We start from the raw sequence: 24146 nt of genomic DNA, 5'->3' as shown, positions 1-24146 counted from the left end.
GAGAGTGTGAAGGACATCTGTGTGGCGAATCCTCAGAAGTGAACTCAAAAGGATGAGAGCTTCCTCTCAGACTGACTGTTGTCAGTGACATTGAGGTTCTCGCTGCCGCCTGCAGCCTCGCTTTCATCTGCTGTTTGTTTCCTGCAACTGGTCCCTGCCACCCCCCACCCCCCCATGGGAGCTTTTGTCATTAATCATCCCACTTTCTTCCCCTCTCTTAATGATTTTGCACCTCATGAAAAGATCTCACACCTCCGGGCTGTGCCAACCCTGCTGCTGTTACATTTACTGTACCCAACCTACAAAAGCCTGTCAGCCCATTCAAAGATTTAAATGGCTTTTCCTTTTTGGGCTTGAGTGTCATTCGTAATAAAATTACAGTGTCTGTCAGTTTAAGAGTTTGGCTGCCAGGTTGCTGCTGGCTGACTCACTCCATCCTTCAAACTGCAGTTATGTAGGTGGAGGAACGGTCTGACACATTCAGAGCCTCAGAAAAGAGCCACATTTCTGTTTCACTTTTGTTTTAATGCAGTCATTATTTAATGCGTTTCACTGTTTAATAACTTCCTGATCTTTAGTCTCTTTAGCCATGCCAGGGGCAACAACTACTGCATGGATTGCCATGAAATTTGTGCAAGCGTTCGAGGTGCCCAGACGATGAATCCTGTTGACTCTGAGATTCACATTTGTGGTTTTTAGTTAAGTTTAGTTAAGTTTCTCCACAACCACTAGATGCATTGTCATGACAGTTAGTGCACACACTCACTTCTCCCTCAGGATTAATTGTAAAAACTTTATTAATAATTATGTGACAAAAATAATCCCCTGACCGTTTATCAAAAGCTGCTATCAGGTCAAAATTTAAAAGCTTTTAATACTGTGGTTCTTGACTAATTACCCGCAGATCTAATGTCTCTCCCAACAGCTTAAGCTGAACTTTGTATTTATGCTAACATGCTAAGTCAAGAGGGTGAACATGGCAAACAAATCCGGTTGAAACTTTACAGACAGAACAAGAATTAAAATACAACCTTTTTCCAATAGAAAACCTTCAAAATACTAATACCAAGACTACCAGGCCCTCAGTCAGCCTGCAGGAAGCCCTCTGATGGAGGATTTACTGCTGCATAAACAGCAGTTATGGGAGCTAAAACAAAAAATAAAAACAAGATAAAGCTTTCATAAAATCATAAATTAAAAATGAGACATCTGGTGTCTGATTTAACCAGAGATCTTGGCACAAATCGGACCCAATTTAAGTCCAAACGTCAGTTTCTCCATTATTGACTTTCTAGCTGCTTTGATCAGTGCTTACACAGCCTCCTTCCCGTCAGCTACAGTAGAGAGAGTTAATTCAGAAAATCATGTCAAATAAATGTTGAATAAAAAGTCTCCCATGAATCCTTATGAATGATATTCTCCCAGGCTTTACACTGACATTTGGTGGTCTGCTCTTTACTGCAGGAGGTAGCAATTTATTCAAATGTTTCTCCATTTTATTGGCAGAAGTATCAGCTGCTGTGTGGGGGTTTCCTGTGCGTGTGTGTGCGTGTGTGTGCAGGGTGGAGCGGGAGGCGGGATGCGCCAATGGAAAAGACGCACCGCTCGTCTATTGGACCAGACGCGCAGTGGGCGCACGCAAAGACGCGCCCACCGAAGCTTAAAGACTTTTTTTTTTCCGGAACAGGAGACGTGAGGTTCCCAGACACCTGTCAGGAAGACTGTACGTCCCAAAGCTGTACGTGAGGCCACAGGAGGCTGCGTGTTTGGCCATGGACGCGCTGTCATCGTCATTATAGCCGCTCGGTGACCAAGGAGCGTAAAGTTGCTCTGCTGCTTCTTCTTTGCGCTATTCTTCCTGTTTTTTTTGTTTTTTTATTTCAAGCCGCATGAGTTCACCGCTGTTTTTAGGACAGCTGGTCGGGGTCCCGTTAGAAATAATGCACCCCACCATGGAGAAAGACACGACTTACACCAAGATTTTTGTCGGCGGGTTGCCGTATCACACCAACGACGCTTCACTTCGGAAATATTTCGAGACTTTCGGGGACATCGACGAGGCGGTGGTAATCACAGACAAGCAGACGGGCAAGTCCAGAGGATACGGCTTTGTGAGTTCATTTAAGTTTCAGTTTTCTGGTGGATTAAATGAGGAGCTGAACACATGTAGAGTGAAATATGGGCTTTAATGAAGGTTTTATCAGCCGCTCTGACTTTAATTGGATAGTCGGGGAGCTGAAAACACACCAGATCGCGTCTGTTGCAGCCAGTAATGAGTTTACTTTATCTTTATGTTTAATTGTATTTTTTAATCTCCCGGTTATCACAAGCTCCTGCAGCGTTTCTGCCCCGGGCCTCGGAGGCTGCACACACTGCCACTTTGTTCATGCTCAGTGTCGGGTGGTGGCAGTCACATGCTTGAAGCATGAGTGGCAGATTATTTCTTACAAGTGTGTCATCAATTATCTGTGCGGCCCCCGAAGTACAAATTAGACCCACACAGTTTACAGGAGAGCATTGTGGAGGAAGGTGCACAGCGTGAGGACGCACTGTGCTGCTTTCTGTGCCGAAACAAGAGACACAGGCAGGGGAGCACGAGATGGTAATAAGCTTCTGCATCTGGGGACAGATGTGTGTCTCTCTGCTGTGTGAGACCGAGAGAGGACAAGGGGGAGAGTCTTTGGTCACAGAGGTGTGACATGTCAGTTGGCTGTGCAAGATAAGACTGCAGTAGTTTCATTTTGACTTCCTCCCATGAAGCCCTTCCCCCCTCTCTGCCAGGATGGGTTTGTTTGCTCGTTTGAGTGACTCTGAGTTTGTGTGTGAAAGATGAGAAGAGATGGATTCATGTGTTGAGAAGCAGCTCGTGTTATCTCTGCCTCTGCGTAGCCAGTGAACCAGTCAGGTGACTGGTGTGCATTCAGTTGTTTTCTCCTGCTTTGGGACAGCACAATCATTTCACCCCTGACTTCCCATCAGCTGTCTTAATTCCCTGCAGCGGCCTCTCGAACCTCTGCGATCTCAAACCGTCCGCGGCCTCTGTGTTTGCACACGAGTCCAGAGTCTGATGCTGCGAAGCGAAAGCAAGCGGAGTAGTTTTACTTTCAGTGTCACATTCATTGGTGATGGAGTCTACCTCACACAGTCAGTGCAGCTGCACTGTGTGTGTCTTAACCTTCACCACCCCTTCCCACTACTATCTGCCCACTCCTCAACTCACTCCCTCAAGGTAGATTTCTCATCCTCTGTGGCCCAGTCTGAAAAAACAAATCTGCCTCCCACACAAGCTCCACTGGAAGCCTTAAAACACTCTGATTGCTGCCTTCATAAAGTGGAGTCAGTGTCTCCTCACGCATTTAGCAAAAGATTGAATCATCCAAGGAGAGACAAGGACAGCAGCTACCTCAGGGCTGCCCAGCTCTGGGTCTGTTGCTTCATCGGAGCACTCATGCTGGAATCACTCCTTCCACACTGAACAGAGAGACTTTCACATACAGTTTTGTAGCTTGAACTGAAGTGACATTAATAGTTCACGCGCTGAATCTGTCAACAGGTGACCATGGTGGACAGGGGGGCAGCAGAGCGGGCGTGCAAAGACGCAAACCCCATCATCGACGGCAGGAAGGCCAACGTGAACCTGGCGTACCTGGGAGCGAAGCCTCGCAGCTCGCAGACAAGTGAGTTTGTTAGATCACTGCTAAACACACAGGATCTTATCAGCAGGATGTTGTGGTCATGCTATGGCCAAATACCTTTGAATCATTAAGTTCACTTAAAGGGTAAAGTTGCAGATATTCATGATGTTGTTGTAAACATAGCAAGACCAAAAACCATCTCTGAATACTGTCAAACTTCCCTGCCCTGTTGCTACTGAAGATATAAATCTTTAAAAACAGGCTACAAACGGTTTCACTTTCTAAAAGGGGCCAAATAATTCCCTTTAACAGATGGGTATTGTAGTTTGTAGTGAATGTGACTGAATCAGGAGTAAAAAGTGCATTTGTTCAGGACAATTTTCTGCTGCAGAATTGGTGTGTTAGTGAGCATTAAAGGCAGCATGATGGTCAGTGTGGGATCAAATTAAACCCATGTTCATCTTAATGAGAGGATATTATCTCACATTACATGTCACAGCTTGCAGGTTGCAGATTTGGTGAAACGGACCCGGGACTTATCCTTTAATTGCAGACAATTTTCCAAAGAGAGAAATCATTTTGCAAATTGTTGTACCAGTTTACAGGTAGCCAATAGCTTGCAGGGACTTGAATCTTACCCAACAACTATAACCCACCACAGTAAACATGAGTTTTTTTGTATTTGTTGATCAAAGATAAAATTTCATGCTTCTGTCAAATGGTGAAGCTTTCACCCATAAGCCACTGCATGTCCTAGGAGAAATTAAACATGGAAGACAAACAGCTCGGATGTGATGAAGAGGATCGTGTGAATGCTATCAAATGATGCTGAATGCAGCTAAATGGTCTCTGTTGATGGCTTTGAGCAACTTTGAGTCTCTGCAAGTTTATTTGAATGCTGCGCTGACATTAACTGAAACCCACCGCTGCCAGACAGGAAATAAAAATAAAAAACAATAAATATATGTAGAAATTAGAGATTAAATATGTACAACCACTGGTTGTCTCTCAGCCAACTGTCTCTGCTCATTCCCACCATGCATTCATCTCTGTGTACTTGAGTTAATGCACAGCTTGCACGCCGCTGGGCTTTTTCAGCATTAACCACCAGCACAAATGTGTCGCGCTCCCCCTCCGACGTCTCGGTGCACACCAGCAGCTTTCCCTCGCTGCTTCATTTTAAAGCTCGCTGGCTGAAATACAGTCGAGTGTAGGTGTGATTGACAAACAGCGGCGCCAACAACAACTGACTGTGTGTCCTTATTCCAGGGCCAGCGCTGCGACGCAACTCCCCAAGCATGCAGCTGATGGGAGATGGCAGTGCTTGGTATTTTGTTATTGTGTTTGAGAGAACAGAGAGGAGAGGAGAGGGAGAGAATAAGAAGAGAAAGAGGGGATGGGACTGTTAAGAGCAAGAAATAACTGCATGCCTGTCTCGTCTTTGTCTGGGTGAAGAAAGGAAATGTGCGTTTAGATATATGCTGAACAAAAGAGGAGTGCTGATGAAGTCATGGCAGTGCAGTAAAAGGAGAAATAAGAGAGGAATGAATAGCTGGAGGAATGTTGAAATGAAGTCAGAGGAGGGCCAGAGAGGAGGAGGAGGAAAGGGAGGAGGATAAGTTTCTCCTCTCTTACTCAGCCTCAGCTGATTCCCGGTGAACTCTGGAGGCAGCGAGGTCACAGATGTTTGTGCGCAGTAGAGTGCATCATTATTTGCGTGAGTGTGTCTGTGCGTGTGTGTGTCTGTTTCTCGGTGGCATGTCCAGACTTTTTTGACTGGGCACACCAGAGTGCAGCACTGACGCTGGGGTGGCACGGACACACACTCACACATACAGTTGTGTTTCCATCAGTTTTAGGGACATTACACAGACTTACACTCATTTCCTGGACACGTATGCTAACCATAACCCAAGCCTTCATCATAAAATCTAATGATTTACATTATGGGGACTTGGGGTTTTGTCCTTGTCCCTTTAAGGAAGGTGAGTCCCCACAATTTGACCCTGTGAACACATTTATGTCCCGTACCTCATCAAGTAGCTACATATAAAAGAAAACAAAAAATAATCGTCAGTCTGTTGGTTTGAACTAAGGTCCCGCCTCTTGCTGGGCACACAGCCAGTCATGCTTTAGGATAACAGGGTGCCACCCTCTGGATACGTCCCTGGAGGGGTCTCTGATACCCCCTGTATACACGCTAACAAACAAGCAGAGAAGCAGAGATTCAGCTCTGTCCTTGTCCACCTTCTCTCTCTCTCTCTCTCTCTCGTCGCCTGTGCTGCCAGTCGCTGAATATCCCTCCTCACTGCTCCTCTCTTTCTCTTTGACTGCAGGTCTCTCTGTTGGAGTTCAGCAAGTCCATCCCATGTGGGCTCAGAGGCAATATGGGTAAGACAGAGAAGAATCAATACCTCTATTTCCACCTCCCTCTCTCTCTCTCTCTCTCTCTCTCTCTCTCTCTCTCTCTCTCTCTCTCTCTCTCTCTCTCTCTCTCTCTCACACCTGCTGCCTCCTCGTCCGCAACACAATTCACTCCTCCGCCCTTGACATTTGTGAGCGCTTGCTCCGGTTGTGGTAGTTAGTGCCACTCTGCAATGTGAAGAAAAGGGAGAAAAAGCATCAAATGGTGCTTGTTTAAACTCAAAGATGTGTTCAGCCCGGCGCCTTTATTTCTGCATCTGTACGTTGTGTTTTGATGTGTCTTCTGTGCTCTCTCGCTCTCTTTCTGGTCCATTAAACTCATGAGAAGCTCAATTCTGAATGTCACTCATGCATGACTTGGGCTTCACTGAGCCATTTAGTCAAACTTCCCTGCATCCCGTCTCTTTCCTCTCCACACACATACACTGCACTGCTGCAGTTATCACTCATCTTTTTCCATAAACATGCCATTCATATCTATTTAATTTCTCTGGGTGTATTAGGCCAGTGGTTCAGTGGTCACGAGCTGAATTCGTAGTCCAGCGTTATGGGGTTACAGATGTAGGCTTGTACATGTCAGTACCACGTCGAGACCACAAGGACTGTGATTGGTGCCAAGATAAGGCTAAGGAAGTTGAAGAAAAACTCACGGCTGCACCTCTCTGTCACAATGAATGAAACGACATAAACACAGCGAATTTCTAGTCTACCGTCTGTCCACAGTATATCGCTTAATAATAAACGAAACAATATGCGTACAGCAGGACTGGATCACATATAAAACGTTCATCTGCAGCATTGTGGTGCTGCTATCAACGGGGGAATAAGTCCAAATCTGCACCGGATCTGTATCTGCAACACTGCATTAAATAAGGAATTAAGATCCTTCTGCAACACAGAATTATTTATATTATTATAATATCTGGCTCTTTATTGCGAAACACTGTGAAACACTGAAACAATCTGAGGACCAAGTCCAGCTGTCCTAGAGTCAACCCTCATTGGAAAACCAGAATCTGGATGACCGAGACTCTTCACAGACACCCTGTGATGAGGGCTTTACATTAGTTTGAGAACCACTGTGTTAGGCCAGGTTGAAAATCAATAATCAGGAGTGCTTTATGGAATTGATTAAGCCTTTTATCACTTTTCAAGGAAGAATACAAACATTTGCCGGTTCCACCTTCTCAAATATGAGGATTTGACACTTTTTTTTGTCATAATGTGAGTCAACTTAATATATGTAAGGGCAGCAACTTAAGATTATTTTCATTATCGAGTTTCACTCTTAATTTGTTTTGTCTAGAAAATACCAAAAACTTGTGAGCGATGTCTTCAGATTGCTTCTTTTGTCCAACCCACAGTCCAAAATCCAAAGACTCTGCATTTACTGTATAAATGACAAAGAAAAGCAGCAAATTGAGAAGCTGGAATGAGGAAATTTTTGACATTTTTGCTTGAAAAATAGTTGATGATTAATTTTCCCTTGATTGATTAATCGTGGGAGGCTCGGGGGTTTCTCAGGAGCTCGACCTGCTCGTAACCTCGCTGTAATCCACCTGTGATGGACGTTTTGTCTCCTTATCCAGACTCCTGGAGTTTCATTGTGAGCACAGAAAGGAAGCTTTAATGACTCAGTTCCTGAGTGAAACATGGGGGGTGATTCATTCCCAGGGCTGTTAGTCTCTAACAGAGCCAACCCAGTCGAACGCGGACTGAAGGTTGACTCAGATCCTCGGTGTTCGGCTGCTGCAGGATGTTGTCCACCAGTGTCTCAGCTGTCTGTTGCTTTCTTTGATGAAAACCTGCTTCGGTCTTTGTTGACACAAAAGACTTGATCTTCGGTATTTTAGAGGCATTTCTAAGGAATATGCGTGATGTAGTGTTTTGGAAAAGAGCTCCTCGCACTAACTTTCTCCAGGCTGACAAGTTCTGATCCTGCGGCGACAGAAAAGTCCATTAAAAACCTCAACTGTTCTGAGTGCTATTAATATTGCAGTCCTCAATTTCTGAATGAGTGATGAGGGAATTGAGGCTGACCCAGATGAGTCTATGAATGAGTGATGAGGGTTGATTGAAAGTCTCCCACAGTGAAGCAGAGGGAGTCGGTCTTTTTAATCTCTGCTTCCAGGAAGAGTCGCGGCTTTAGCACCTCGCAAACTGAAACAAAAGAGGAAAACAGAAGATCACCAGGAATAACTGACTAACACACCCGGAAGGCAAACACACACAGAAGGTGGCGCTTTGCTAATCAGAGTCGAAACGCCTACAAACGCGACCATTGAGATGTTTCTAACAGACGTGTTTGAGCTCCACATCTGTTGGATTTATTCCTGTTTGCATTTTTCACTATTTTCTGACATTTTAACAATTAATCAATCAAGAGAAGGGTCAGCAGCTTGACTGATGGAGAAAATAACTGCACAGTGACACGATTCGCTCAGACCTACAGACCAATGGTAGACTTAGCTGCCTTTGGAAAGCACAAATAAAACAAATGTTCATTGATAAATTGTGGAGGACTTTTTATAATCAAGCTTAATACTGTTGAAATGTTGGAAAGCTGTTAATCCCCTTTAACTCATAATGATCTTCAATGACATCTTATAAAGCTTTTATTTTCCAAGAAGATCATTTTTAATTTACCTCTGAGTTAAATTTTAACAGCAACACATTTTGGTCTGCACCAAAGGATTTATTACCAATTAATCTGTCAACCCTATTTTGATTAATTGATAAATCGTATAGTCAATAAAATATCAGAACATAGTAAAAAAAATCATAATTTTCCACAGTCTGAAACACAAAGATATTCAGTTGACAATAAAAATATAGAAAAGAAGCAAATCCTCTGAACAGAAAAGACACTTTGCTTGTGTGAAGGGGAAATCTAACCTAACGACCTGTTTATGACGGCCGTCGGTTTTATTCTTTGATGGTGTATTTAGGGAAAAATCTGTTGTAGAAGAAGAAGAAGCGATACCAATTTTTGAAACTTTAACCTCAGGAGATCTCAGAAGTAGCACAGCTGCTTTGTGTGAATGGCGGACTCGCTTTTCGTCAACTGGAAACTCTCTGAGTTGAATTCCTGTCACTGTCATTTGTCTCTGCACCTACGTGTTAATTGAACAGCTAACTAATCAAGACGACTTTATCTGAAGGAGATCTGAGGTCATATCGACTCTTTACATGAACTGACGAGCCTCTGTGGTTTAACTCCTCTCATAGACATTAATTGTTTATGTTTAAATGAGAGATAAATAAACATACAGCCTCTCAATTCTTTATGTTTTTCAGTTTTTGTACACGTGAAGGGCGCATCTGTCCAGCTCTGATCTCTCTGCTCGGGGCTCGACGGGTCTTTGACATGATCAGTATGACTGCAGTCAGTTTGAAACATTTCTTGGCAAAATGAAGTTTTATTTTAGGAACGACTTCGAGATGTTTTAAACAGCTCTGTGCTGCCGACAAAGAACAGGAGCCTTTTCAGTCCCTCACAAAATTTCTGTGGTGTGAAAAGTGACGCACTTTTTGAATTAATTCATAAATCTTTTATGGTAAATTTTTTGTGAGCAGACACACACTCATGAACACAAGTCATTCACATGCATGTTATGACATCGGTTGTTGGTTTTTATATAAACTGATTTTCATGACAGAGCAAGAATATTTCAAGGACAACAAAAACATACAAAACACAGAAACAAAAAGGTGAATAAATAGACAAACTGAGCTGAAACGCTGAATTTTTGTACTTGACACTAACGTTCAGTCAGGCTGGCACCTGCTTAATAAGTCTGGATTCCTAGAATTTACCAGATGTGGTTGTGAGATGTGGAACCTTTGGAGGAGCTCGTAGGTGGATTTTGCTAGCTTTGGACAGAGCCGGGCTAGGCAAGCTGTTTCCCTCTGCTTCCAGATGTTTTGGGAAGCTAAGCTAACAAAGCTAAGCTGTGGCTTCATATGTAATGAGATATGAGAGTGGTATCAATATTCTCATCTGAAAGAGCAAGAAAAGTGAATAGTTAACTAGTGGTAGTAGTAGTAGTAGTAGTAGTAGTAGTAGTAACTATTCCTTTAAATGTAAAACCTAAACATGTCTGCAGATCTTCTGTTTCTCCTTCGTCTTCCCCGCTGTGGGCCTTCTGGGGGGGCTTCAGGGTCTGACACTCACACATGGCTTCTGTCTGTCAGTCGCACTCACAGTGAGCAGCAAATAGCAAAGATAAACTCAAACAAAGCACAGCTCTGTCTGCTGCTTGGGCGTATTTGCTTGAAGTTTTAAGAGGACAGAGGACGGGCTGATGCCAAACGTGGCTTTGAGGTACAGCTGAGTCTGGGGGAGGGGGAGGAGGAGGAGGAGGAGAGGGATGTTCTCATTCAGGGGAAGGGGAGGGGGACATCTGTCGCCCATGGCTGCCTGCTGTCTGCCTGTAGCACCCAACGCTTGGCAGAAGTGAAATTCTTTTTCTTTTTTTTCTTCTCAAAAATCATTCTGGTGTTTATTTTTTGAGAGAAAGAAAGTAGAGGAAGGAGAGGGATGTGTGGTGAGGCTGCTTAAGGTGGAGGGGCGGCTGTGGTGGGGGTGCTTCCTGTTGAAGCAGTGGAACACACAGGGGGAGGATGGAGGAGGGGGGCGCCGCAGACTAACAGCACACCTGTGGCCGGGCGTAGCTGTGGCTGGGTTCAGTGAAGCTTCAGGGCCGGTGGCAGACGTGGCGCTGGAGCGGGTTTCTGCTTGTGAAACGCAGTTATGATGGAGTGACTCTTAAAACACGTCGACTCCTTTAACGCGCTCACGTACTTGACTGCTTTCTCTCAACGTCTCTTGATTCTCTAAATGATCTTACTTTCTCTTTCCTCCTCAGTCTCAGCCTGCAGTCATTACTCTCTGTCTGTCGAGGGCTGTAGGCAGACAGGGAACTCTCAGGTGTATATTTCTCTTACCCAGGGACCCAATTAGGAGAGCCGCTTCTGTCGGATGAAAAACCTAATTTGAAAAACAATAAAAAAAAGGTCATGTTGGGAGCTTGTCACGGCACAGAAAGCTCCCGCTTTGTTCAGCTGTCTGTTAGCAGATGACACACGTTTTGATCTGCATTTGCATTTTTGCATCTTTTCTCTTTTGCAGTTTTTTAGCGTTTGTTGTTCAGTCATTTGAGCACCAAACTGTCCACTTTGTTAGTACTTTGTTCAAGTATTTTTCAACAACTATACCCTCTGTATACACCCTTAATGAACGAGTGATATCACAGTGTAATACTGCTGCTAAAACATATTAACTGTAAATAGGCATGTATAAACAGGCAGGTTTAAAAATGTTTATCTGTGTGTTCAAAACTCATGAAGACATGCTGAACTTCAGTCATCAGAATCACAATATTTATTGATCCCTGAGGGGAAATGTTGCAGGGTCAGTTGCAGTTGCTCCCATTGAAGACCAAGTGAATAAAATAGAAAAAGGAAATAAGAAATATCTTAGAGAATATGTAAAATTATACAAAAACTATGTAAAAACATGCACACAATACTACAATATAAATCAACTATAAATAATAAGAAAAAGGTAAATGTGAATATGTAAACTATGTGTATTATACTACAATAGACAGCAACCGTCTACATAGAAATATCTGTTATACAACATTCTTCATTCAGTAACATTAATAGAATACTAGAATACTACAACTGCTAAAACTAATAGTAATAATGTATGGTAATATATAGAGTAGTAATTGTATATAATAATATATAGTAGTATATAGTAATAATAAGAAGAAGAAGAAGATCAAGTAGAAGAATATAATAATTGCAGTAGTAGAAAAATTCTGTATAAATAAGCAGTATAAATAATACATATATATATACACACCATAGTAAAATATATATCCACCATAGTAGTACATATACACTGTGGTAAAGGCAGGGTTCATTCTTGACCTCAGAGATAATTCAAGGTGCATTTACTCTGTTTATTAATGAATAAAAATGTCATATTTCATACAGGACGTGTGTTATATGAATACATTTTATTGTCTTATGATCATCTGTCTCTTCAGCAGCTACAGGTGTTTCATCAGGAGCTATATTTGTTGACATTAATAAATGTCAATGTAAACTGCTCACAACTACATTATAATGCATTTTAAACCATTTATCGACTTTTTATGAACTGCTTCTCGATAAAGGAAGTGACTTTTTGCTGTGCTGCAGCTGCAGACTCGTGATGAGCAAACAGCTGCTTTCTCCTAACTCGATTAAAGCTTATCTAAATCTAGCATCTGCTCTTTTTTTCTGGCGAGTTCCTTGTTGATGTGAACTGGATGTTTTTGAATGCCTGTAGGACGAGCAACAGTCATGCAACAAGTGAAAGCGAGACTGAAATGATTTAGATTACGTTACGCTGCCAGCACGGCCTTTTGATCGTAGGGTTTGCACTTTTAGCACATGCAAGGAGACGGATTAAGATGATCATGAAAGACGCTGTCATGGTAACATTCAGTAAACATCCCACTGAATGCACACTTTCATGCAGCCCTGTGATAATATATTAATTTAAATGTCTTTCTTGGTTGCTGACAGTAGAGCTGAGTGTCCAGCGCTGATGTTGGCCTTTCTATCTCTCACCCTGCCTCAAGCCATATGTGTGTGTGTGTGTGTGTGTGTGTGTGTGTGTGTGTGTGTGTGTGTGTGTGTGTGTGTGTGTGTGTATCAGGAGAGGACAGAGGGTCATGTGTGTGCGTCTCCTCCGCTGTGTGTTTGTCTCTTTGACTGACTCACCCTCCTCACTCCCTGATCTGAACTATTAAAAGCGTGGCTGTCCTAAGGCATGAGGGATATGATGGCTGATCCTTCACCTCTCAGCATCTCTCCCTCCTCCTCTCCCTCCCGCTCACAACCTCAACAAACAACGAAAAAAAAAAAACCTGCAGATGTTTTGGGGTTTTTTTTCCTTTGCTTTCATTCAGCACATCCTATTTGTTATCACCCCTCTGCCTGGTTTTGAGGAAGGACAGTGAGGAGGAGGAGGAGGAGGATGAGGAGGAGGAGTGCAGAGGAAGCTGGCTGTGAGGCAGTAAACCCAAAGAGGGGAGGGAGAGTGGAGTCGGTGGAGGTTATTCTGCTCTCGTGGGTCTGTTAGTAAGCGTACACCAATGCAGCTGCGCCAATTAGCCCTGTTATGACTGAACCCCCCACTCACCACACACACACACACACACACACACACACACACTTATCCACGTCCCTTTCTCAGCTGCTTAGCTGACTGCACACAAGTGTGTATTATACTTGTTTCTTTCAGTCTTGCAGGTTTTCTGCATGTGTGATTCGTGATTTCTGTTTGTGTGTGAGTGTTTTGCGTGCATGTCCGTGTCAGTATATATATAAAAATGTGTGTCTGACAGCCAGCGATGATGCCAAGCTCTGGGAGGAGAGAGGCGAGGCACAGCTCCCTCTCGTACGATGCCGCTGTCACATTGGATCAGTCAGGCCGGTGCACAGGCAGGCAGGCAGGCTGGCAGGCAGCGGCACACAGCCGTGGGAATGACACTGCACTTCTGCTCTGGGAGAGACTGACGGAGCGCGAGCGAGGAGGGAAGGGATACAGAGGGGTCAGGGCGATATTAGCTTCAGCTGTGCTTTGACTTTATGTGTTGCTGTATGTCATTAGTCTGCAGGTTTTGCGTTTGTCGTCTTCAATGCTTAAAAGTACCAGTTTAAAAGAAGTTTAAACTGGTTCAAATTGGGACACGGCAGAGCTGCTGATGCTAACATATTTCCATGCAGCAACATTTGAATAAAATGTGATGACAGCTGTGGGGTCGTTTGCACATGTTGCCAGGCGACCGTCAATCAAATCTGATCAAACCAAACCGACAGTGATCTTAAAAAAAAGATAATCTGACATTTAGAGTGTTCAGCTCAAAATCTCATTTAGAAAATCTGTCATTAAAAAGTACTCAGTTAAAAATGTTTCCATGGTCTTTACAGCATCAATCGAGCGACCGCGTTCAAAGTGAGTCTTTACTGTGCTCACGCGAGAGAAGAAGAGATAACATTAAGCACAGGAATGATAATAATACATATAGTGGAGGCAGTCTGCTCTGCAGCATCTGCACTAAAAATGCTTGATTTTTGAATGGGCTGTTGTGAGCAGTGGTGACAAAAAACAAGTCCAAAATCTTAATCTTTGTAAAGGACATTTGGCACTCTGACATTCTGAAGTCGCTGTTTGATTTATGGTTATCAGCACTTGTGTTACATCATTTCCTGTTAATATAAAATGGGAAAGTGTTGATTTTTGCCTCCACACATTTGATAGTTTTGAGTCGATTTACACACTAAAATCTCTGTAGACAGTGTGAATTTCCAGCTGCCAAAATCTGGATGTGAGAAAAGAGGAGTTGATAAAATTTTAAACATTCATCTGAGTCACCTTCAGTTATTAACACACACTTACTGCAATAACATTTTCAAGCAGTATCAAGTATTTAAGAACTTTTTATGCCCTGAATGTCACCTCTCAGGTCACATATAGTCTGCCTGATCTGCTTCAAGGTTGTTAGTATTCTACACGGTGTCTATCAAAGAAACCAAACATGATTATAAGGTTTGTGGATTTGTTAATTTGTTATTTGACTTCATTGTGGCCATTGTCCTGCTGACTTTGTTTTGCGTAACTTCTGCTCCTGGTGCAGATGAAGCTGAAAGAAATAATCTTTTCATCAGTAGACCATATAGACATAGTCTGAATGAGAGATCCCTGTTTCATATGAGAGAGTCTATCAGGGTTATTGACAGCTGTGAGAATCGCACCATTGGACCATTGTGTTAAAGCAACAAGTCAAGTTCTGTTGATATGTATGTTCACAGTCGTCTCCTCTAACTTTTGGCATGAAACGAAATCTCCCAAAATGAACTACATGAACTTTTCCTTTAAGTTTGAGACGAAGAGGAAATCCTGGAAATGTTTATTTGAAATTCCTGTTCAGACGTGGCGTCCTAAAATAAATATTTCACTCAAGTTCAGTCTCAGTTGGCTTCAGTGTTTTTTAGTCGGGTTGAATTAGTTGAAAACTGGAGCGTGCTGTCAGCCATGCAGCCATGTACACACTGGTGTGTGCCTGTGTGTGTTGTGTATACAGCAGCGTGGGTGTGAACAGGCCCAGGCCCACTGTTTGTTGTGTCAGCAGACCTGATCCCTGCTCCTGCTCTGTTTAGGGGTAAGCAGCAGCAGCAGCAGCAGCAGCAGCAGCAGGCCGCCTCCCTGCTCTGATCACCTGTTCAGACTCAGTGACAAGGTTAGCGTCAGGTTAATGGCTCTGACTGTAGGCGCTGATTACGGCAGCCTAAGTGTTAAATACTGTCATGTTCTGTTGTTTTTACTTAAGCACAGCAGCATAACCTAGTTCCTCTGATATGATCGCTGTTGCTGTTGCCAGATGTAACTGAGGCAGTTCAGGTTAAGTGGGCAGCCTCAGGCAAGGGCATGACTGAATACAGGAGGACAGTAGAGCGCTTCTTTCTCTCATTATTGCTGTGGCTCCGAGTATCAACAGTCTCATACGCTGCATCTGTTGTGGCAGAATGTGTGTGTGTGTGTGTGTGTGTGTGTGTGTGTGTGTGTGCAGAGACCTCATTTTAGAAAAAAAACATTGATTATTCAGTTCAGAAATAAAAGCAGTTGTCATTCCGAGTCATTTCTTGTTATTGAGCGTCCATTTTTAAATGGATGATTTTTCATTTGGAACAAAGCATTTCTTTTTGAACATTTCTCAGGCAGCGGGCTAATTAAACTTAAACACCAGGGAAAAGGTCTATTTTAAGGCAACAGTGCTGATAATTGCTCTTAAAGAAGGAGGAGGATGATGCCTTTGTAGGACTCAGGTTTTTAATGTTGGGATGTAAAGAAAAGAAGCTTCTGACTGTCTGTTTGTTTGTATTTAAACACACACCTCCAACTCTGACTGTGTGTGTCCGTCTCAGGTTACTGCCGTAGGTTATATGACACTTAATAATCATAACGGATCTCATGGAGAACACTGAGCGATGGCTCTGAATAGACAATAATCAGATTTTGCTGACTTCTTGTCAGATATTCTGACACAGACATGAACGTGGCCAGACCTGTGTGTGAAACTCTATCACATGTATTTATTCTTGAGGCTTATCTTAGCATTAGCTTTGCACGTATAACTGCACTGACGGCTTGAAAACAAAGAAAATGATCCTCCAATAGAAACGCTCCAGTGTCCTGCTAGCTAAAAATACCATATGAAGAACATAAATGAGAAAAAAAAGTCATATATGAACCAAAAAAAAAAAAAAAAAGGAAAATATGAAGCTGACAAAATGAAAAATACAGCATCAAGTGGCTGACAATGATCATAGGTAGAAAGCTTTATTGTCATTGTCTCAACAACAAAAGTCATTTAGAGATAGAAAAAATAAAATAAAAGCACAAAATATACAGACTAATCACAGCATAAAGGTACTAAACATATGTGTATTTCTTCAAATGTAATGGTGTCGTTTAACTCTCCGTATCTGTGCATCAGGATGTCTGAGGAGATACCAGAAGGGTCAGAAGCTGAAAGTGAAATCCAAAATAGAGACCAAAGATATTTCTAAAGGCTGATGAGTGAGAGAGTGATGAGTATATTTATATATAAACACACACAAAAAAAATGCTGCTTCCCAGGTTTGCCCTCTGCTGTGTATCTGTGAGCATAAAGTTTATTTGCATGCGCAGTCTAGAGGAGGGCTGCAGGTAATGATTATTGTTTTCACTATCAATTAATCTGACCATTATTTTCTTAATTAACTGGTCAAGTCAAGTAGAACTTTATTTGTCCCCCGAGGGCCAATTGGTTATGCAGCAGTAAAACAGTAATAACACACAACATAAAACAGTATAAGGCAATTAAATACTTCTATAATGAGAAGTAAAGATGCAGAGTGCTATTGAAATTAAAGCAAAGCAGTGTTTACCAAGCGTGGAGTGTAGCAGTGAAATGGCTGAGGGCATGGCAGTGTTTGTTTCTGTTGGTTTTGAGGGCAGGACCCCGATGGGAAAAGCTCTGAAACAAGGGGGAGGAGGTGGATGCTGTCAGGCGAGGTGGATTCTGTTGTCTTTAACGGCTGTTTGTTATGGAAATCAGACATTTCTGTTAAGCTACAGATTTTGATCTCAGTTGTTACTGCTTTCGTCGGTTTAAGATTGTTTAATTAGTTGATTGTTGATTGAAAATCCAATCCGATCCTCACATCCAAGCTGGCATCGATTAATTGCTTGTTTTTTGCTACAGTTTTTGCTCATAATATTGACTCACTGATTATCTTTTCATTCCTCCGAAAAAAAAAAACAAAAAAAAACGGATCTTTGGCTGGTTATTCCTTTAATCTCGAGTGCTAACCCTTGTTCCTCTGTCTGTCCAGGCTGGCCCAGCAGTACGTCTACCCCCAGGCCTTCCTCCATCCCAGCCTGGTGCTGCAGTCCCAGCTCAGCCCCACAGCTGCAGCACTCGCCTCCCCTTACCTGGACTACAGCTCCGCCTACAGCCACTACGCCCCTACAGGACTGGAGCAGTACCCCTACACCCCTTCACCGTCGCCCTCTGCTGGCTACCTCAGCTACAGCTTCTCCCCCAGCACTCCGGCGCCCGCTCTCACCGCATCCCCGACCCCTCCGGCTGGCATCCACCCTCCTCTGGCTGCGCTCACCAGTATGCCTGCCGCCCCGCAGGCCTTCCTCCACTACCCTCTGCACCAGCCCGACCGCATGCAGTGAGCAGCGCCGGGCGGAGCTGCCGAACTGATGATTCAAAACAGTGTGACTGTTGACCTGTGACATCATCAGGATGAGACTGGAAAACCAGGAAGAGGGTGTGATGTAATAAAAAGGGCTTTTAGGAAGCACTCTCATTCCTGTTTTTTATATATATTATTGTTGTAATAGTTAATGAAAATGTTCTATCGCTACCGTCATCAGCATACGATCTGAATGTTTTTCATAAGAAGTCCAAGACTGGAGTGAGGCGACCGGTCATCTCTGGACGTTTCTCTCTCTCACCCTTGAGCCTCGGCGCTGAGGCTGGAGGCAGGCTGACTTCTGGAGAGTGGACGGGTAAAGACAATGTGAAATATGTCTGTTTGACATGATGCTGCGGCTGCAGTTTCTCCAAAGGTTCTGAGATGAATGCTGGACATTAGCCAAGCAGAGAGCCAGTTCCTCTTTCAGAAACGCAGGTCCAATTACCTCCTCTTCAAGGTTACCTTTCTCTCTATGGCCTTAGAGATCTCTCTCTCACTGTACCTAGTTCAGTTTGTCGTTTTTATGAGTCCCTCATCTCAAATGAACAAAATGTTTATTGTATTCCCTTTTGTTCCTTTTATCTACCGCTGGCAAGTCATTACACGGCGATAATCACAGTTTAAGAGAATATGCAATTATGATGATAAAGGATGAGCATGAATAAGGTAGCCAACACTGGTATTTTGTTTTTCTATTGCTACTGCTAGAACATTACCCAGAGAAGGACTTTGTTAACACGTAAAACACAGCAGTCATCACAAGGAATTCCTGCGGCCGCTTATTAGGCTGTTTTAGACCTGTAACTCGCTCTTTGGGGACTGTTTGGGTTTATAATACTTCAATTACAAAGTTGTCAATACATATCAAGTAACTGTGTTTGGGTGTAGGTGTCAAGATGTATGTTGTTACTGAATATGCGTGAGTGTATTTGGTGTCTGTTTCCGTGTGTGTGAGTGAGAGAGAAATAGAGCGATGCAGTGTACGCCAGTGTCAGGACCGAGCTCCTTTTCCAGCCCATTGTACTGGTCAGAGTTGTTTCTTTGTTTTTTCTCCCAGCTGCAGAAAACAGACGGACGCTTTAGCGATGATACTGGAGTCTCACGGTGCTGTGGCACCACCTTAGTAGTCGTAAACCAAGCCATACATCACATTTAAAACAAATATGCAAAATAAAAAGAGTATTTCTAAGACATGCTATTGTTATCTGAGTGCGGTGGAATTACAGTAATTGTGGTTAAAATAAGTGGGACAGCTGCTGCATGACACAGCCAGGAGCCTGCTCGGTCACACATGAGTCACGTAAGACACATTTTACTGATGGACTGACAGAAGTGTTGAAGTGAAGGACGCTATTTCTTGGCTGGAAGTCTCCACTGGTTATCTGGTAACTGCTCCCGGCCAAAAATTTTAGCTCAGTCAAACAGCAAATTATCATTTTTACATTTTGGTTTTTGTACTGATTAAACAAACAAGATCTAACATGTAGAGAAGCTGTTAGGTGGGTTATGTTACATTTGGGCAAAGCCAGGCTAGCTGTTTCCCCCTGTTTCCAGTCTTTATGCTAAGCTAAGCTAACCAGGTGCTGGCTATTGCTTCATGTTTACTGTATGATAAATATTACTGGTATCAAGCCTCTCATTCTTACTGAGGATGTAAATCTTTAAAAACAGTAAGCGAATATATGTAATTTCTTTTTTAAAGGCTGAACAATATCCTAAAGCTGGACACAGTAGTTTTTAGAAAACTTTTCCTCAAATGGGATTAAATATTATATTTGTCTGGGACTATTTTCAGCAGCGGATGGATAGTATTTGGTGAGCAGCAGCAGCAGGATGGTGTGTGTGGGATTTCCTCAAAATACAATACAGTGTCCAGGTTCATCATAATGAAGGGATCCAGCGCAATAATGTGGCTTACTGATGTGTTTTATTTATAGTTTTAAAAAACAGTGGAGATCTATGGCACAGAGGAATAATATAGACCAGGCTTTGGCTACACAGACGATACTTGATGGCAGTTCATTGTTGTTTTGATATTTTTGTGGGATTTGTTGAGACATGTGGACTATCACCAGACTCATCCTGCAACTGTCTTTGTTTTGTCCGGGTGCTGGAGGTGGAGTCTTGCTGTAGCTTATCAGCTGTGATGCACAAGAACAGAAGACAGTGAACGATAAATGAATGTGTCAGTTTTAAACTTATCTTCTTCTCAAATATGAGCAATAATACGCCTATGGGTGAACCCTGTCTCACCCAAACAGCCCCTCCCTTAACCATATCTCCCTATATGCCTTGAACTAATATAACCTATCACAGCATTTTATTTTCTTAAAGCACACTTGCCACTGCGAACTGTTGCTCGTTATGATTCATTTTTCCCCAGAAATAATTCATCTTCCTTCATCTAATTCAAGTTTTAAATGGGAGTCTGAGATGTGTTCTTTTCGCCCTCTTCTGGCCAAAGTGGTTCATTGCAGCTCACGTTTTCCTCCATCCCCAGCAACCCCACAAAGTGCAAAGTTTCAAGAAAAATGAGCCAAACCTCCTGTCAAGTTTTTATGTTCATTATCATTGAAATGTTTATTGAAACGCCTTGTGCTCCCAGTAAGGATCAAATAATAAAAGGAGACTCAATGTAAAGCTTGCACAGCCGATCTGCAGTGAACAGACCTACTATCAAAGTCTGGGATACAACATTTCCTTTGGATTGTGCTGGTGCAGAACAAAAAAGCAGATGGTTTATGTAAAAATGAATATCATAGCAAATACCACAGTGAGGGGAGGAGAAATGATCATGTCTTAAAAATTGATGACAAAATGAACACAGGTACGAAACTGGAGAGCGGTAATGAAAATAAAACGAAATAAAAAGTACTGTATCTGCAATCTTGATCACACACATACACACATATACACACACTTGCAAACACACTCATACGCACGGGCAGGCGCACACACATGCACACGCTCACTCTCACGCACACACTTGCACACACACATACTGCAGAAGTATCCACACACACACACACACACACACACAAACACAAACCCACAGATAAAATGTAGTGATTGAAAATAGTGAAACCCTGGTAAAATCTAATGGTATCATACATCCACGTCTTGTGTCTGAAGTGCAGAAAACAAAATGAACCTAAAAAAAAACTAAAATGGAGATAAATTCAGATGAATAATGAAAAGCATGCCCATCTTCACTGGTCTAACCCAACTTGAAACGACCACAAACCCAGAGTGTTGCCCTCTCTACCCTACCCAACCCCCAACCCCCATACCTTTACTCCACCCTCACCTGCCCCATGCCCTCTTACCCTTCTCATATCATACCCACATCCCCGCCTCACCCTTATCCTGCCCTCAGTCTCCCCCCTTTCCAACACCTGCCTCCCTAAACCTCTCTGCTCAGTTACAGGGTTTCCACGCTCCTTGGAGGCGCAGATGAAGGCCTGGAAGGAAGCAGGCGGGCGGGGGGAGACGAGGCGGCTGCTGGTTCAGGCTCTTGTCACCATTTATCAAAAACACAATGTCCAGTTCAGAATACAGAGTGAGGACTGGGGGGTAGAGGAGTCTTGTTGTGTGTTGAGGTTGGAGGTTGTGAACCTGTTCGTGTGTCGGTTTTTACAGTGGCGCTGGAATAATCTTATCATGTGTTAGTCTAGATGTGAGTATTTGGGTTAGTATGTGTGATGCTGTGTGAAGGCATGGGTGGGGGGTGGTGGAGGTGGGGTTGGCGTAGCTCAGGGCCTTGTCCCTCATCCCTCGGCCCCAGTCAGAGAAGGGGGCAGGGGCAGGTTTATAGGGCTTGCGTCTTGAGCTCGATGGGCTCCCCGCGGGTGTCCTGCTGGGTCTCGCTCTCGGGGGGCCGACTGCCCTTCAGTGTGGCCAGGCGCTCGGACAGACCTCTCATGCGTGGGAACAGCATGAAATCGTACAGGAGGGCGCCCATGGCACCTCCTATCATAGGCCCGACCCAGTACACCTGCAGGCAGCAAACACCAGCTTTAACATTCATCAGTTAACACAGAGTGCAGTCATTTTTGAGTCCAGCTGAGGCTGATGTCCTCAGTGTGGCTTCAGGTCTTACCCAGTGGTTGATGAAGTTCCTGAAGAGCACAGCAGGGGCAAAGGACCTAGCAGGGTTCATCCCAGCACCGGTGTAGTACATCTACAACACAAGACACTTGTTACTGTATTGTACTGTAAACTATTCAATCAGTATTTCATATCCATGTGTCCATGTGTCTCACCCCCATGAGGTGTCCAATGGTGACGGAGAAGCCGATGGATAGGGCAGCAGATCCCAGGCGTCCGTTTCTTCTCTCATCAGTCACAGCAAAGATGCACACCACAAGCTGCATGGTGAGGAAAACCTCCACGGTGGTGGCCATTCCCAGACTGATGCCAGGCTGCAGCTGGAGACAGACAAAAACATATTTGCATAAATCAAAGACATCATGGTGAACTGCTGTAGCTGTAGTGAACATAAGTTTCTCTTTATTTCAGAAAAATGATTAATTTATTGAAAATGATTATAAATATGGCATTTATGTTTTAGGGGGTTTAAAACCGTGGTGTCAGTAGACGACCCGGTTTGACTTATAAAACTGAACTAAACTAACCTTAATCCTAATTCTCCTAAACTCTAAAATGTATACCATGGATGAAATTTACCTCTGCCTCATCCGTCATTGCTCTACTTTCAGCAACGTCCATATTGGGTCCTTACCGTGTTCATCGCCATGTTTCCTCTCATGTTGCCGGGTGTGACCCCGTACAGCACAGCAGCCCCAGCTACAGCACCCAGGCACTGGGCAGCCATGTAGAAAATGGCGCGGAAAAGAGACATCTGTGAGCCGACAAGGTAGGCAAAGGTGACGGCAGGGTTAATGTGGCCGCCGCTGATGTGGCCAATGGACTGGATGAGGGTGGCAGCTGCTAGCCCAAAGCACAGGGCCACATGAAGGACATGATGAGGCCCGGTGGTCCAGCGCAGGGCAGCACCCATGCCAAAGAATACAAAGAACATGGTCCCGAAGAACTCTGCGAAGACCGCCCGCCAAAAATTCATGGACCGGAACTCCCACATGGTGACCGTTCACTTGAGGTTCTCCACCAGAAGAAGAAGATTTAAAAATAAATCAGGGTGAGTCTGGAAAGGTAAATGTGTACCTTCTCAGTCCTCTTCAAATGCCAAAAATAACAAAAAAAAGGATCTCCCTTTTGTAGTCAGCTAACTCGGCTGACCAAAAACACACCAGAGAGTCAGTTCGAAGACAAAACAGGATTTCAGAACGTCAACAGACGAATCCACTTAACGGATCTTTACCAAGCCGTGAACTGAGTTGGTAAAGTCAACTCAGCTGCGTTCGCTTGCCACCTCTGTCCACCTGTCGCAAAGACATAGGTGTGAGATAATGTGGGAGTGTGGGTGGAGATCTCAGGTGGGATGAGTTGTCAAGAGGAGGTGGGCATCAATGCTAAAGGGGTGTTGCTAAAGTAGAGACGGGGATAGACAGAGTGTCCGGTGGACCTTTTAGCCTCTCTGACGGAGGGGAGAGAGCCAGACAGGGGCTTTATAATACCCCCCCAGGGGCCCCAGGTGACGCCATAATCCCCCCGTAGGGCCAAGGGCGGGGGGCGGCAGTGCTGGACATCCTAAATCAAACAAACTTAACCCCTCTGTCGCCCCCCCGTAACAGTCCAAGGCCAAACGAGAGGCAGGGTATCAGAGAAGAGAAACAGATAAAGCGAGAATGAGTGGAAATCCATGAAAGACATGAAATGGGAGGTAGAGGGATTTTGGCTCAAGAGACAACAGGAGGTGCTTATTTTCAGGGGAAATGAGGAGGAACGGCCACAGTGAAGACCAGCTGGGGCCGAGAGGAGAAAGTTTTCTCTGGGCGTATGTCATCTGTTGACATATCATAACTGTCATAATCACAGGATGCAAATGCTGATGGAGAAGGACAGAAAACACACGTGTATGCACAAAGATAGACATATGCACGCTCACACACGTGCACGTATACACACATGCAGATAATACAGGGGGGCCCCGGACGGAAGTGCCCAAAGCTAACAGCGCTGAACTGACCCATACAGTGAAATGCCTGACCCTGTGAAACCATTGTCTGTAACAAGCATGTGGGCAACGTATGGACAGAGACAAGACAAAAATACATATTAAACTCAAGCACAGCAGTAACAGCTAACAAAGCCTTGTTTTAAATGTGTCATGCTAAATGCTAAAGCTACAGC

General features: G+C 43.8%; 2 protein-coding genes across 2 annotated transcripts; one reads left to right on the top strand and one right to left on the bottom strand.

The window, feature by feature from the left end:
- Positions 1-1619: 1619 nt before the first annotated feature.
- Positions 1620-20724, top strand: rbm38 (RNA binding motif protein 38). The gene is made up of 4 exons (XM_070968142.1): positions 1620-2111; positions 3554-3677; positions 5972-6026; positions 17499-20724. The coding sequence occupies exons 1-4, from the start codon at positions 1890-1892 to the stop codon at positions 17848-17850; spliced, it is 753 nt and encodes a 250-aa protein (XP_070824243.1). The 5' UTR covers positions 1620-1889; the 3' UTR covers positions 17851-20724.
- Positions 20725-21681: 957 nt separating this feature from the next.
- On the bottom strand, positions 21682-22974 carry mipb (major intrinsic protein of lens fiber b). The gene is made up of 4 exons (XM_070968276.1): positions 22615-22974; positions 22136-22300; positions 21973-22053; positions 21682-21867 (listed from the first exon to the last, which is right to left on the bottom strand). The coding sequence occupies exons 1-4, from the start codon at positions 22972-22974 to the stop codon at positions 21682-21684; spliced, it is 792 nt and encodes a 263-aa protein (XP_070824377.1).
- Between the last annotated feature and the right edge of the window lie 1172 nt (positions 22975-24146).

The sequence above is a fragment of the Chaetodon trifascialis genome, chromosome 8 (assembly GCF_039877785.1).
Source record: "Chaetodon trifascialis isolate fChaTrf1 chromosome 8, fChaTrf1.hap1, whole genome shotgun sequence".
NCBI lineage: Eukaryota > Metazoa > Chordata > Actinopteri > Chaetodontiformes > Chaetodontidae > Chaetodon > Chaetodon trifascialis.
Note: the sequence above shows the minus strand (reverse complement) of the source record. Positions and strands in the feature narration are given on the sequence as shown.